General features: G+C 46.8%; 1 protein-coding gene across 6 annotated transcripts in view; it reads right to left on the bottom strand.

The window, feature by feature from the left end:
- UBAP2 (ubiquitin associated protein 2) overlaps positions 1 to 16,828 on the bottom strand; it is a 1,102,091-nt gene that overhangs the window by 609,950 nt on the left and 475,313 nt on the right. For all 6 annotated transcript variants that reach the window (XM_069217098.1, XM_069217184.1, XM_069216796.1 and 3 more), the window contains exon 12: positions 6,010 to 6,217. In XM_069217098.1, coding sequence (XP_069073199.1) covers positions 6,010 to 6,217 — 208 coding nt within the window. The remainder of the gene's footprint in view (positions 1 to 6,009; positions 6,218 to 16,828) is intronic.

Genomic DNA, 16,828 nt, shown 5'->3' with positions numbered 1-16,828 from the left:
CTTATGTGCCTTCTTGGGACCTTAGATCCAGAAATGCCCTCCTGATCTTGAGTTGTTACAAGACCAAGGGTGAGCGCTTTTTCACTTAGCTAGTAACCATAGCCTGGTAACAAGTCCCCACTTTTCCTGTGCCAGATATCTAATGAGCTGCTGTAAGGAAATGCCTCCTTGGCATGGTTGCCCCCTGACTTTTTGCCTTTGCTGATGCTATGTTTACAATTGAAAGTGTGCTGAGGCCTGCTAACCAGGCCCCAGCACCAGTGTTCTTTCCCTAACCTGTACTTTTGTATCCACAATTGGCAGACCCTGGCATCCAGATAAGTCCCTTGTAACTGGTACTTCTAGTACCAAGGGCCCTGATGCCAAGGAAGGTCTCTAAGGGCTGCAGCATGTCTTATGCCACCCTGGAGACCTCTCACTCAGCACAGACACACTGCTTGCCAGCTTGTGTGTGCTAGTGAGGACAAAATGAGTAAGTCGACATGGCACTCCCCTCAGGGTGCCATGCCAGCCTCTCACTGCCTATGCAGTATAGGTAAGCCACCCCTCTAGCAGGCCTTACAGCCCTAAGGCAGGGTGCACTATACCATAGGTGAGGGTACCAGTGCATGAGCATGGTACCCCTACAGTGTCTAAACAAAACCTTAGACATTGTAAGTGCAGGGTAGCCATAAGAGTATATGGTCTGGGAGTCTGTCAAACACGAACTCCACAGCACCATAATGGCTACACTGAAAACTGGGAAGTTTGGTATCAAACTTCTCAGCACAATAAATGCACACTGATGCCAGTGTACATTTTATTGTCAAATACACCCCAGAGGGCACCTTAGAGGTGCCCCCTGAAACTTAACCGACTATCTGTGTAGGCGGACTAGTTTTAGCAGCCTGCCACAAACCGAGACATGTTGCTGGCCCCATGGGGAGAGTGCCTTTGTCACTCTGAGGCCAGTAACAAAGCCTGCACTGGGTGGAGATGCTAACACCTTCCCCAGGCAGGAATTGTCACACCTGGCGGTGAGCCTCAAAGGCTCACCTCCTTTGTGCCAACCCAGCAGGACACTCCAGCTAGTGGAGTTGCCCGCCCCCTCCGGCCAGGCCCCACTTTTGGCGGCAAGGCCGGAGAAAATAATGAGAAAAACAAGGAGGAGTCACTGGCCAGTCAGGACAGCCCCTAAGGTGTCCTGAGCTGAAGTGACTCTGACTTTTAGAAATCCTCCATCTTGCAGATGGAGGATTCCCCCAATAGGGTTAGGATTGTGACCCCCTCCCCTTGGGAGGAGGCACAAAGAGGGTGTACCCACCCTCAGGGCTAGTAGCCATTGGCTACTAACCCCCCAGACCTAAACACGCCCTTAAATTTAGTATTTAAGGGCTACCCTGAACCCTAGAAAATTAGATTCCTGCAACTACAAGAAGAAGGACTGCCCAGCTGAAAACCCCTGCAGCGGAAGACCAGAAGACGACAACTGCCTTGGCTCCAGAAACTCACCGGCCTGTCTCCTGCCTTCCAAAGATCCTGCTTCAGCGACGCCTTCCAAAGGGACCAGCGACCTCGACATCCTCTGAGGACTGCCCCTGCTTCGAAAAGACAAGAAACTCCCGAGGACAGCGGACCTGCTCCAAGAAAAGCTGCAACTTTGTTTCCAGCAACTTTAAAGAACCCTGCAAGCTCCCCGCAAGAAGCGTGAGACTTGCAACACTGCACCCGGCGACCCCGACTCGGCTGGTGGCGATCCAACACCTCAGGAGGGACCCCAGGACTACTCTGATACTGTGAGTACCAAAACCTGTCCCCCCTGAGCCCCCACAGCGCCGCCTGCAGAGGGAATCCCGAGGCTTCCCCTGACCGCGACTCTTTGAACCTAAAGTCCCGACCCCTGGGAGAGACCCTGCACCCGCAGCCCCCAGGACCTGAAGGACCGGACTTTCACTGGAGAAGTGACCCCCAGGAGTCCCTCTCCCTTGCCCAAGTGGAGGTTTCCCCGAGGAACCCCCCCCTTGCCTGCCTGCAGCGCTGAAGAGATCCCGAGATCTCTCATAGACTAACATTGCGAACCCGACGCCTGTTTCTACACTGCACCCGGCCGCCCCCGCGCTGCTGAGGGTGAAATTTCTGTGTGGACTTGTGTCCCCCCCGGTGCCCTACAAAACCCCCCCTGGTCTGCCCTCCGAAGACGCGGGTACTTACCTGCAAGCAGACCGGAACCGGGGCACCCCCTTCTCTCCATTCTAGCCTATGCGTTTTGGGCACCACTTTGAACTCTGCACCTGACCGGCCCTGAGCTGCTGGTGTGGTGACTTTGGGGTTGCTCTGAACCCCCAACGGTGGGCTACCTTGGACCAAGAACTAAGCCCTGTAAGTGTCTTACTTACCTGGTTAACCTAACAAATACTTACCTCCCCTAGGAACTGTGAAAATTGCACTAAGTGTCCACTTTTAAAACAGCTATTTGTCAATAACTTGAAAAGTATACATGCAATTTTGATGATTTGAAGTTCCTAAAGTACTTACCTGCAATACCTTTCGAATGAGATATTACATGTAGAATTTGAACCTGTGGTTCTTAAAATAAACTAAGAAAAGATATTTTTCTATACAAAAACCTATTGGCTGGATTTGTCTCTGAGTGTGTGTACCTCATTTATTGCCTATGTGTATGTACAACAAATGCTTAACACTACTCCTTGGATAAGCCTACTGCTCGACCACACTACCACAAAATAGAGCATTAGTATTATCTCTTTTTGCCACTATCTTACCTCTAAGGGGAACCCTTGGACTCTGTGCATACTATTCCTTACTTTGAAATAGTGCATACAGAGCCAACTTCCTACAGCTGCAGTTTAGGTAACAATTAAAGCAATGGCTGTTTAGTAAATAAGGGTGGTGGAAGTTTTCCCCTTGCCTCTAGTGTCAGTACGCCTGGATGGGCAGCTATGCTCTTCAGAAATATCACTGTATTGTAGCTATCATCAAAGTCACATTTTGTGTTGTAGCCACAGACTCTGGTCTCTGCTACGCCTATAAAATACTATTTCATCACGTGATCACGCATGCTTCAAGACACTTGCTTTTTATTCTAAATTCTGGCAAGAGTTAACCTGCAGATTTATTCTGTCAGGTATAACGTCTACTTCTGTCGCATTATCCAATCCTTCCTAGTTTTCACATGTTTTTCATAGGCTACATTTTCTTTTCAATCCGTAGGACAACAGTGTGAGGTGAAAGTATTTTACATATTAACAGATTGCCAAATTGCTTAACATTCAAGGATTGTGGTATTTACCTAAAAATAAGATCACTATCTGCTGGTTTCCTTTAGAGTTTAATTTAGTACCTCTGCATGTCTGATGAAGTCTTTACCAACAAGGAATGCTATAATTTGAACTTAATTTATTAGATGGTTGGGGAGATAACGTACATCATCTGAAATAGCCAGCTAGACTAGGGAAAATAGTTATCGTAGAGGAGATTAGGTAAAGCATCAAGTTGGGTTAATTAACATGTTTACTTTTTTGAAGTACACCAATATAAGATCTTTATCATACTCCTAGAAGGCTAGATAAAAAAAACTCAATGCTGTCAAACAGCCAGGGTAATTCTGGAATATGAAAAACAATGGTCCAATGGGACTTACAAAGCTTATACCTATGTCACTTTGTGAATACATCAATGTAAATTTTATATGAATTTCTGGTGATGACTAGCAAAAGAAAGTATGCCGCATCTTGCGTGAACCATATGGAGTGCCCCAGCCACAAAGTCGAGTATCTGTGCCAATCATCTGTGCTGGAAGTCTGTTGAAAGGGGATGCCTTCATTACGTTCTTTGTCATTTTGAGGACTATGCAAATAATCCCCACATTGTCATTTTGTCATCTCAGTTACCCAAACATGAACTGTATTGTTTTCCCAGCCATTCATGTAGTGATGTATAGTTATATCAGGCATACCAGAAATATCTCATACACAAAAGTCTATTGGAAAGACCATGGCTGAGGTAACCCACTCAAAAGAAAACAAAAAAATTGATAATTAAATCAAAAAGATAAAAGGCTGATAGGATACAACAATTGCTTTGTCAGCAACTCCCTAAAATTTGTGATGTCCCTCACCCAGAACATTTTCTGAATCTCTGGACTGAATCGAAAAGACAGCATTTGGATCCAAACAACAGTTTTTCAATTTTCCTTATCAGGCAGTGCTAAAATTAAGAACATGATAGGATACCCTCTTGCTGGTGTTTTTTCATTAGATTAGGAGTCCCCAGCATTGATGCGTTTACAGATATAAAGATTCCTGTGAATGGCTCATTTACACCTGGCATGAGTGGTTTCAAATGTGTTGTGTTGAAGGATTTTTGAAAGGGAGGAGCGAAACAGTTGTTTTTAACTCGTACGGTGCCTTGGACGAGGTGATCTCGTCCAAGGCAGCGATTCCCAGGTGCCTTGGATGTGCACCTCCATGGGCTCCCCACCCACACCCACTGGTCGTGGATGGAAGGGGAAGCCACCCTCCCTCAGCAATCCAATGACGTCAGCGCGTTTACAGCACGCCGATATCAAATATTGCCATTTGCTTCCAGTGCGTCAAGAAGAAAGGAGACAAAAGGTGAGTCCTTTTTTTGGGAGGGGGCAGGGGGGAGAGGGAGAGAGACATGGGAAGGGAAGAAAGGAAAGGGTTTTTCCTTTCCCCCGTGCCTGTTTTCAGTGGATTCCTGCTCCACAACTGCAGTAGACCGGGCTGAGAAAGGACCTAAGAAACACTGCTCTTCACCTGCCTCATACAGTTTTGTCAACTGTAAAGCCCTAAAAGCAGATTCTGAAGGAAATCTAGAATAGGTTTATTCACAGACTTCCCGTAATTGTTTCACTGCACTCAAAGTGAGTAGAGAAGTGTGGCTCAATGGTTAGAGCGGCACACCCTGATGCAGAAATCTGGCCTGGGACCAGGGTTCAATTCCCACCTCGACGGGTCTTGGGCTCAATTTCCTCAGACTTGATTATTCTCGCATTGGTGCCTAATCTAATTCATGAGTCCCACTCTGTAACTCTGGGCAATAGCTTGCTTAATCTCCACAACGGCCCCAACAGCGCTGGGATGCCTGGCTTCACCTTGGGGGTTTCCCAGGAATGGGCACCTCACAGGGAAAAGCCAGGAGGGGTTCCACAGCGGTATGCTTACAGCGCCTTGAGACCCTAACGGGTGAGTAGTACGGTATACAAGTACGAAGTTTACAGTTTAAGGCAATTCTGAAGTACGCAAAACATCGCACAATAACGAAAATGAGCAGAAATAAACGTCCAGGGACTCTGTGGAATGCAGAAAGATAAGCCCACATTTACCTGACCTAAAAGGGCTTTCTGTAGCCCTAAAGTCTTAGCTGCCTCTATACGAGTTGCCTATCTGGCATAGCTGTTTTTCTAAAAAAAAAAATGTTTTAATTTTTTTTAAAGAGGGAATCATCTAAAAGCTACACATTGGCTTTTTTTCAGAAATATGTATTAAAGGTTAATTGAGTGTTTTTAAAAAGGAAGGATAAAGATTAGAAAAAACGGGCAATATTCTGGTAGGTCTAAGTTCAGTTAGTCCAGGAAGTGAAACAACCAACTGCTCTAATCCAGACGACAACAGATCAAGCTTCTCAAAACTGGCAAAAACTAAATTCTGTGAAATGTTTGAGAACACCACACTTATTGCTATTCAAATATTACATGATCATGTGAAGGAAATTAAGCATTTGCACAAAACACTTCTCAAGTTTGGAGGTCTATGAAATACCCAAGTCATTGCATTATGTTGACAGCAAGTTCATTGTCAATCCTCTCACACATTTTATGGCATACAAGACAAGCACCCACCACTTATTTTTATTTGTAACAAGAGTATTCAGTAGAAAAATGCTCAGTTATGCATATACATCTCTGATGATCACTATCATTTGAGGAGTTTTCACAGACCTAGCATTTCTTAAATATTTTTTTTAAGCACACTTAATGTTACTTACCAAACTGACTGAGGACAGATGATTGTACACTGTAGGGTTTAATGTCCCAGGAAGAAGTGGCAACTGAAAGGCTATTGTTGTGCTGAGGACTCTGTGCAGTAAACTGGCTCAGCCCAGGAGATTTTAAATGGTCTAATATTGGCGAACTAGTGGAGTTTGTTATTTTTGAAGGCCCAATGTCTCCAAATGCAGAACCAAGAACAGACGACTAGGAAGGAAAAAGAAAATACATTTTTTTATTAATCAATCCTAAAACATGGGGGTTTGTAATTGAACTGCAGACCTCTCATTTAAATATAACTTGGGAAAGTTATCACAAAATATTCTGGGGCAAAATGATAAAGCAACACTTGTTTATGGATACCTTGTGCAAGGCTTAATCAAAATGCAGCCATATGCCTAATGCCATCCTTTTATGGTGGGTGGAGATCAGCCTATTGACTAACATCTTAGAAGTGAACTTTTCTAACCACCACAAAGGAGCTAGACAAACATGTGTTTCAACTTTAACTGACATGCGGGGTCATCAGACTTAGGCAGTTAACACTTGGGAACCTGTGGAATGGTTTTACACAAGGCTACCTACCAAACATATGGGATCCTAGCCTAGAAGGTAACTTTTTAGATATTTCGAGACAATCTTTTAGATGGTTTGGTGAGGGATGGGTGTTAGAAATGGAATCTCTAGTTGGCAGTGGGTTTGCACCCTGTCCAAGTAGGGACCCTCACTAGTCAGGATAAAGGAAATATCCACTCAGATAATCCCTGCTCCCCCTTGGTAGCTTGGCATGAGCAGTCAGGCTTATCACAGAAGCAATGCGTAAAAAATGTGCACATAGCATAGTAATAAGTGAAAACACTACAAACGGACACCAAACCAGTTTTAGAAATATAGCCAATATTTATCTGTGTAAAACAAGACCAAAACGATAAAAATCCAACATACAGTGCCACAGGCCACAGAGCAGGCAGCGGTGCTGGTGTCAGCAGGAGCAGTATCGTTGGGGATGGCGAGGCTGCAGTGGGAGCAGGTGATGTCTGAGTGCGGGGCCCACAGGTCACGGTGCGAGCAGCAGCTCGGTGAAGTTGTCCGATGACTGCATCGGTGAGACCAGGGCCGCGGTGTGAAGCAGAGCAGTGTGGCATCATTAGATCACAGTGCAGGCCAGCGGCATCGACGGCGTTGTAGTGGTTTTTCTCCTTGAACAGCACAAAACAGTTCCCAGTGCTGTAGGAAGAGGAAACTGAAATCCTTGATATCCCTGAGACTTCCAACAGGAGGCAAGTTCTACTCCAAGCCCTTGGAGAACTTCCTCAAGCAGGACACACAGCAAAGTTCACCCTTTGCACTCTTGTCAGGCAGAAGCAACAACTGCAGGCTAGTACAGCAAAGCAACACGGCAAAGGGACAGCACTCCTCCTCCAGCTCTTCTCCTGGGCAGAGGTTCCTCTTAATTCCAGAAAAATTCAAAAAGTCTGGGATTTTCGGTCTTTCTCTTATACCCCTTTCTGCCTTTGAAGTTCAAAGCAAAGTCTCACATGTTTGCCAGATCCTTCCTTATCCAGGCCAGGCCTCAGACACACACCAGGGGGTTGGAGACTATTGTGTGAGGGCAGGAACAGTTCTTTCCGGCGTGAATGTCCACACATCTCTCTCCTCTAGCTCAGAGGGCTCATCAGGATATGCAAGCTACACCCCAGCTCCCTTTGTGTCACTGTCTAGAGAGAGGTGCAAACAGTCCAACTGTCAAACTGACCCAGTCAGGCAGTCACAGAATGGTATAAGCAAGAAAATGCCTACTTTCTAAAAGAGGCATTTTCAAATAGACAATTTAAAAAACAAATTCATTAAAAAATGTATTTTTCCAATTGTGAGTTTAGAGACCCTAAACTCACAATTTGTATCTGCTCTCAAAGGGGAATCTGCACTTTAAGGATATTTAAAGGCAACCCCCAGGTTAACCCACGAGAGAGATAGGCTGTGCAAAGTGAAAACCAAATTTGGCAGTATATCACTGTTAGAACATAAAACACACTAGTGTATGTCCTACCTTAAACATACCCTACACCCTGCCCCTGGGGCTACCTAAAGCCTACCTTAGGGGTGCCCAACATGCGGTAAAAGGGAAGGTTTAGGCCTGGCAAGTGGGTACACTTGCCAAGTCAAATTGGCAGTTTAAAACTGCAAACACAGACACTGCATTGGCAGGTCTGAGTCATGTTACTTACAGGGCTACTAATGTGGGTGGCACAACCACTGCTGCAGGCCCGCTAGTAGCATTTGATTTACAGGCCCTGGGCACCTCTAGTGCACTTTACTAGGGACTTACCAGTAAATCAAATATGCCAATCATGGATAAACCAATGAACAATACAATTTACACAGAGAGCATAGGCACTTTAGCACTGGTAAAGTGCCCAGAGTCCTAAAGTCAACAAAAACTGGTCAGAAAAATTAGGAGTAAGGAGGCAAAAAGACTGGGGGATGACCCTGCAAAAAGGGCCAGGTGCAACAGTGGGTAACTGGTGTAAGGTCACCAAACATGGTGAAGAGGAATATGTGTAGTTTAATTGTGGTCACCGACCTTACTCTACACTCTGGCAATGGCCTGATAGGCACAGCAGTAATTTTCACAGAAGTTCCACCTGGCCTACGTTGTCTCCAACTTCACTTTGCCGAGGGATTACGACACCCCTACTTGAACCTGGACACGGGCAACTATCAGATTGGTCTGGCAGCTGACTCCACCACATCTCACTACGTGGATCGACTCACCTGGACACCCACACTGGGTCTTGTTCTCTCAAGCACTCTCCTCTTCCTCACAAGGCACACTACTCCACATTAATGCAGCATTCCACAAATCTGGCTGGGGGAGAGGGGGGTTGATCTTCCTCTACCTACATATGTACCTCTAGTCAGCTGAGTCTCCCAAAATAGAACCCAGAATCTTCCAATCTTCCATGTATTGTACCATTCATTAACAAACACACCCCAGCACATACATACAACACACGTGCTGCACAGTGCTACATACTAACTTGATGTAGGCCAAGGGAGAGAGATGTATACACCAGCGCAGCTTTACATGAGTAAGCCTGTAGGCCTAATTCTACTGAGGTGAAAGGTATTTTCAATCCTACTCATCACTACACAGTATGCTGCCACCACCATGCTCATGCTGCTTAACTCCTGGCAAACGCCGCAACCTTTCACCACTATGAGGGCAGCGCTTTGGTGCCTGTTCCAGTCTAACATGACTACAATCCGGAAGACCAGTGTGTCATGGCGCACACGCATTATCTGTGTTCATCTAATGACAAAGATCTGTACCAGAGAGGGGTGCTTGTCTGTCACCATGCAAGGGACTTTTCTGTTTCAAAGGATAAAAGTTACTGATTATGGGCAAAATCCCGAATTTTCTTGGTGTCAAAAAGGGCACATTCGCAGAAGAAAGGGTGTCAATTTTACTTGTTATATGCCTACTCGTGTTCAGCTGCAATATTTTTTTGTGGAAGTTGTTTCAGCCTGAGCTCTGCTTACCCTGAGGAATACTTGTAGGCCAGGATGATTCGCCCCCAGGACGCTTGATTAGAGCCTCTTCGGATTACATTTCAGTCCAAAGGTCTTCTTCATAGGAGTCCACAGTGCCAGTCCAAGGTCAATCAGGGCTCAGGGAAGAGAGCCCTTATACCCCTCCACTCCCTCTACAGCTGAACAAATCAATAAGTGTAGGCTACTCCCCTTAACTAGGAGATACACCCCAGTCGGGCCATTCAGTGGGGCGAAAAGTGGTAAGGAGGCCAGGATATCTCCTCTCCGCACCTCAAAGGAACACTTTCTCCCTTGCCACTTAATCTGGGAGTCTTGAGGCCCACAACCACCACCACTCAGATTATCTATTCTCTCATACATCTCTTCGCTAGAAATTGAACGTGTTACAGGCCCACGTCTTAAGGAAGCCTAGAGACAGCAAGTCATATACTGTTAGCATCTTGAAAATTCTCCTCTATTATCTTTTCATACTAAAAAAGGATACAACCAATAACTGACGTGATTTTTAAGCTCAATATAAAGTCTTTATGATGGTCAACCCATGTTTCTATTCATGACAATCTGTATTATGTAAGCTACTTTGAAGTGGCATGCCTTCATTTTCAAGTTGCAATTGATACAGATCCACAGGTTTTCATCTAAAATGGCTTGGCAAATTTACAGACATGCAGGATGGGTCTGTCCTTTTATGTCAGTAGGATTTGCAGCAACATGGTGTTACACACCTGTTTCATACCTTAAGTACTAACTGTGGGAAGTTGGCTCTGTATGTGCTATTTCAAAGTAGGGAATAGCATGCACAGAGTCCAAGGGTTCCCCTTAGAGGTAAGATAGTGGCAAAAAGAGAATACTAATGCTCTATTTTGTGGTAGTGTGGTCGAGCAGTAGGCTTATCCAAGGAGTAGTTGTAGGAAGTTGGCTCTGTATGTGCTATTTCAAAGTAAGGAATAGCATGCACAGAGTCCAAGGGTTCCCCTTAGAGGTAAAATAGTGGTAAAAAGAGATAATACTAATGCTCTATTTTGTGGTAGTGTGGTCGAGCAGTAGGCTTATCCAAGGAGTAGTGTTAGGCATTTGTTGTACATACACAGACAATAAATGAGGTACACACACTCAGAGACAAATCCAGCCAATAGGTTTTGTTATAGAAAAATATCTTTTCTTAGTTTATTTTAAGAACCATAGGTTCAAATTTAACATGTAATATCTAGTTTGAAAGGTATTGCAGGTAAGTACATTAGGAACTTTGAATCATTTCAATTGCATGTATACTTTTCAAGTTATTCACAAATAGCTATTTTAAAAGTGGACACAGTGCAATTTTCACAGTTCCTGGGGGAGGTAAGTTTTTGTTAGTTTTACCAGGTAAGTAAGACACTTACAGGTTTCAGTTCTTGGTCCAAGGTAGCCCACCGTTGGGGGTTCAGAGCAACCCCAAAGTTACCACATCAGCAGCTCAGGGCCGGTCAGGTGCAGAGTTCAAAGTGGTGCCCAAAACGCATAGGCTTCAATGGAGAGAAGGGGGTGCCCCGGTTCCGGTCTGCTTGCAGGTAAGTACCCGCGTCTTCGGAGGGCAGACCAGGGGGGTTTTGTAGGGCACCGGGGGGGGGACACAAGCCCACACAGAAATTTCACCCTCAGCGGCGCGGGGGCGGCCGGATGCAGTGTTAGAACAAGCATCGGGTTCGCAATGGAAGTCAATGAGAGATCAAGGGATCTCTTCAGCGTTGCAGGCAGGCAAGGGGGGGCTTCCTCAGGGAAACCTCCACTTGGGCAAGGGAGAGGGACTCCTGGGGGTCACTTCTGCAGTGAAAGTCCGGTCCTTCAGGTCCTGGGGGCTGCGGGTGCAGGGTCTTTTCCAGGCGTCGGGACCTAGGTTTCAGAGAGTTGCAGTCAGGGGAAGCCTCGGGATTCCCTCTGCAGGCGGCGCTGTGGGGGCTCAGGGGGGGACAGGTTTTGGTACTCACAGTCGTAGAGTAGTCCGGGGGTCCTCCCTGAGGTGTTGGTCCTCCACCAGCCGAGTCGGGGTCGCCGGGTGCAGTGTTGCAAGTCTCACGCTTCTTGCGGGGAGATTGCAGGGGTCTTTAAAGCTGCTCCTTTGGATAAAGTTGCAGTCTTTTTGGAGCAGGTCCGCTGTCCTCGGGAGTTTCTTGTCGTCGTCGAAGCAGGGCAGTCCTCAGAGGATTCAGAGGTCGCTGGTCCCTTTGGAAGGCATCGCTGGAGCAGAGTTCTTTTGGAAGGCAGGAGACAGGCCGGTGAGTTTCTGGAGCCAAGGCAGTGGTTGTCTTCTGGTCTTCCTCTGCAGGGGTTTTCAGCTAGGCAGTCCTTCTTGTAGTTGCAGGAATCTAAATCTTTAGGTTCAGGGAAGCCCTTAAATACTAAATTTAAGGGCGTGTTTAGGTCTGGGGGGTTAGTAGCCAATGGCTACTAGCCCTGAGGGTGAGTACACCCTCTTTGTGCCTCCTCCCAAGGGGAGGGGGTCACATCCCTAATCCTATTGGGGGAATCCTCCATCTGCAAGATGGAGGATTTCTAAAAGTTAGAGTCACCTCAGCTCAGGACACCTTAGGGGCTGTCCTGACTGGCCAGTGACTCCTCCTTGTTATTCTCATTATTTTCTCCGGCCTTGCCGCCAAAAGTGGGGGCCGGGGCCGGAGGGGGCGGGCAACTCCACTAGCTGGAGTGTCCTGCGGTGCTGTGACAAAGGGGTGAGCCTTTGAGGCTCACCGCCAGGTGTTACAGCTCCTGCCTGGGGGAGGTGTTAGCATCTCCACCCAGTGCAGGCTTTGTTACTGGCCTCAGAGTGACAAAGGCACTCTCCCCATGAGGCCAGCAACATGTCTCTAGTGTGGCAGGCTGCTGGAACCAGTCAGCCTACACAGATAGTCGGTTAAGTTTCAGGGGGCACCTCTAAGGTGCCCTCTGGGGTGTATTTTACAATAAAATGTACACTGGCATCAGTGTGCATTTATTGTGCTGAGAAGTTTGATACCAAACTTCCCAGTTTTCAGTGTAGCCATTATGGTGCTGTGGAGTTCGTGTAAAACAGACTCCCAGACCATATACTCTTATGGCTACCCTGCACTTACAATGTCTAAGGTTTTGCTTAGACACTGTAGGGGCACAGTGCTCATGCACTGGTACCCTCACCTATGGTATAGTGCACCCTGCCTTAGGGCTGTAAGGCCTGCTAGAGGGGTGTCTTACCTATACTGCATAGGCAGTGAGAGGCTGGCATGGCACCCTGAGGGGAGTGCCATGTCGACTTACTCATTTTGTTCTCACTAGCACACACAAGCTGGTAAGCAGTGTGTCTGTGCTGAGTGAGGGGTCTCTAGGGTGGCATAATACATGCTGCAGCCCTTAGAGACCTTCCCTGGCATCAGGGCCCTTGGTACCAGAGGTACCAGTTACAAGGGACTTATCTGGGTGCCAGGGTGTGCCAATTGTGGAATCAAAAGTACAGGTTAGGGAAAGAACACTGGTGCTGGGGCCTGGTTAGCAGGCCTCAGCACACTTTCAATTCAAAACATAGCATCAGCAAAGGCAAAAAGTCAGGGGGTAACCATGCCAAGGAGGCATTTCCTTACACTAACCCAAAGAGATTTAAAATAAACATGTGTTATCTGCAGTCCATCTTTTTCGGGGGGCGACGCTGACAGTCGGGGTCCAAACTGACTACTTCCCCCTCACTTATAATTCACTGTAATGTTTTTACGCAGGGAAGGAGAAGGGGTTCGTTACGGGTGTGTATTACTGATCACCAAGTTTAGGGTGCTGACGGTTGACAAGGGGATTGCCTAGGTGGTGGCTACCCCGAGGAGCCCCCCCCTTGCCTGCCTGCAAGGCTGAAGGAACCCCTTGGTCTCCCATTGAAACCTACAGAGAACCCGACGCGTGTTTGCACACTGCACCCGGTCGCCCCCGCGCTGCTGAGGGTGTACTTTTTGTGCTGACTTATGTCCCCCCCGGTGCCCTACAAAACCCCCCTGGTCTGCCCTCCGAAGACGCGGGTACTTACCTGTTGGCAGACTGGAACCGGGGCACCCCCTTCTCTCCATTGAAGCCTATGTGTTTTGGGCACCTCTTTGACCTCTGCACCTGACCGGCCCGGAGCTGCTGGTGTGGTAACTTTGGGGTTGCTCTGAACCCCCAACGGTGGGCTACCTTGGACCCCAATCTTAACCCCGTAGGTGGTGAACTTACCTGCAAAATCTAACAATACTTTACCTCCCCCAGGAACTGTGAAAATTGCACTAAGTGTCCACTTTTAAAACCGCTATTTGTGTTTTATGTGAAAAGTATATATGCTACTGTAATTATTCAAAGTTCCTAAAGTACTTACCTGCAATACCTTTCAAATGAGATATTACATGTAGAATTTGAACCTGTGGTTCTTAAAATAAACTAAGAAAATATATTTTTCTATACAAAAACCTATTGACTGGATTTGTCTCTGATTGTGTGTTCCTCATTTATTGCCTGTGTGTATGTAAAACAAATGCTTAACACTACTCCTTTGATAAGCCTACTGCTCGACCATATTACCACAAAATAGAGCATTAGTATTATCTCTTTTTGCCACTATCTTACCTCTAAGGGGAACCCTTGGACTCTGTGCATGCTATTCCTTACTTTGAAATAGCACATACAGAGCCAACTTACTACAGTCGGAGACAAAGTTTCACTGGGCAAAGGACAGAATGCTGTCCTAATCCAGTTATGTTTTTTGGCGGCTTTCAACACAGTTTCCTACACTCCCCTTTTTTTTCAAAGGCCGGGTAAGTTTGATATTTGTGAATGTGCTTTGAGATGGTTACAATCTTTTCTTATGAAAAACAAACGGTGTTTCTCTGCTCCAAACCCAAATTGCTTAAATATGGAGTTACCTCCCCCACCCATTCAATGTTTATGGCTCCAGTAGTTCGGGATTCCCTCTGCAGGCGTCGCTGTGGGAGCTCAGGGGGGACAACTTGGGTTACTCACAGTCTTGGAGTCGCCTGGGGGTCCTCCCAGTAGCGTTGTTTCTTCACCAGTCGAGTCTGGGTCGACGGGTGCAGTGTTGCAAGTCTCACGCTTCTTGCGGGGATTGCAGGGGTCTTTAAATCTGCTCCTCTGAAACAAAGTTGCAGTCTTTGTGGAACAGGGCCGCTGTCCTCTGGAGTTTCTTGGTCTTCTTGAAGCAGGGCAGTCCTCTGAGGAGTCAGAGGTCGCTGGTCCTGGGGAAAGAGTCGCTGGAGCAGGTTCCTTTTGAATGCAGGAGACAGGCCGGTACGACTGGGGCCAAAGCAGTTGGTGTCTTTTTTCTTCTTCTGCAGGGGTTTTTCAGCTCAGCAGTCCTCTTCTTCTGTAAGTTGCAGGAATCTAAATTCTTGGGTTCAGGGGAGCCCTTAAATACTAAATTTAAGGGCGTATTTAGGTCTGGGGGGTTAGTAGCCAATGGCTACTAGCCCTGAGGGTGGGTACACCCTCTTTGTGCCTCCTCCCAAGGGGAGGGGGTCACATTCCTATCCCTGTTGAGGGAATCCTCCATCTGCAAGATGGAGAATTTCTAAAAGTTAGAGTCACTTCAGCTCAGGACACCTTAGGGGCTGTCCTGACTGGCCAGTGACGACTCCTTGTTATTCTCAGTATTTCCTCCGGCCTTGCCGACAAAAGTGGGGACGTGGCCAGAGGGGGCGGGCAACTCCACTAGCTGGAGTGTCCTGTGGTGCTGGAACAAAGGGGGTGAGCCTTTGAGGCTCACCGCCAGGTGTTACAGCTCCTGCCTGGGGGAGGTGATAGCATCTCCACCCAGTGCAGGCTTTGTTACTGGCCACAGAGTGACAAAGGCACTCTCCCCATGTGGCCAGCAACATGTCTTAGGGGTGGCAGGCTGCTGGAACCAGTCAGCCTACACAGGTAGTCGGATACAGTTTCAGGGGGCACCTCTAAGGTGCCCTCTGGGGTGTATTTTACAATAAAATGTACACTGGCATCAGTGTGCATTTATTGTGCTGAGAAGTTTGATACCAAACTTCCTAGTTTTCAGTGTAGCCATTATGGTGCTGTGGAGTTCGTGTTTGACAGACTCCCAGACCATATACTCTTATGGCTACCCTGCACTTACAATGTCTAAGGTTTTGGCTTACACACTGTAGGGGCACAGTGCTCATGCACTGGTGCCCTCATCTATGGTATAGTGCACCCTGCCTTAGGGCTGTAAGGCCTGCTAGAGGGGTGACTTATCTATACTTGCATAGGCAGTGAGAAGCTGGCATGGCACCCTGAGGGTAGTGCCATGTCGACTTACTCATTTTGTTCTCACCAGCACACACAAGCTGGCAAGCAGTGTGTCTGTGCTGAGTGAGGGGTCCCCAGGGTGGCATAAGACATGCTGCAGCCCTTAGACCTTCCCTGGCATCAGGGCCCTTGGTACCAGGGGTACCAGTTACAAGGGACTTACCTGGATGCCAGGGTGTGCCAATTGTGGATACAAAGGTACAGGTTAAGGAAAGAACACTGGTGCTGGGGCCTGGTTAGCAGGCCTCAGCACACTTTCAATTCAAAACATAGCATCAGCAAAGGCAAAAAGTCTGGGGGTAACCATGCCAAGGAGGCATTTCCTTACACTGACACTTCAAATAGTACTGACTCAGCTGTATGCCACGGTCTAAAGCCTGATTGAGCGTAAAGAAGCAGCTTGCTCTGTTCAAGATAATTGGAGAGTTGGCAGTTGAAAAGCTTGCGTAACATTTTTAACAGGCAGAAAGCAGGAAAGTAAGTGTAACACTATTAAGGCTTTCTGAATTGGTTGAAGACTTCTTTTAAAAGGGGTCTCATTTCTGCCAGAACTCCAGAAACTCTGCCACCTCTAAAGAGGTGTACACTGCTTATTAATATACACATTGTTTATCTGGGTAGCTTTCCTTAATACTTCAGGAGGGCATGGGTCACCTGGGGATCCGGACTTGCACTCTAATATTATGTATTCTGTTTGTTCAAGGGTGATCAGTCTGAATATTGCCTTTATATTATTTTTTTTTATTTTTTTTTACTGGCAGTACCCTTCATCTAACCTTCAACCACTTCAAAAAGAAAAGTCTATTGTGAAAAAAAAAGTCTGTGCTTCAGAAAAGTGATTTTGTGCTATTTTGGTTTGTATGGATTCTAGCATTAATGTACATACAATGCCTTAGGTAGGTAATAGTGATGTAATACTATGAGTTAGACATTCATTGGTTGTCTGTATATTCTACTTTGAAACGTAGTGTGTAGGCATTT

Source organism: Pleurodeles waltl, chromosome 1_1 (genome assembly GCF_031143425.1).
Source record: "Pleurodeles waltl isolate 20211129_DDA chromosome 1_1, aPleWal1.hap1.20221129, whole genome shotgun sequence".
In the NCBI taxonomy this organism is placed as follows: domain Eukaryota; kingdom Metazoa; phylum Chordata; class Amphibia; order Caudata; family Salamandridae; genus Pleurodeles; species Pleurodeles waltl.
This window is presented reverse-complemented; position numbering and strand designations above follow the sequence as displayed.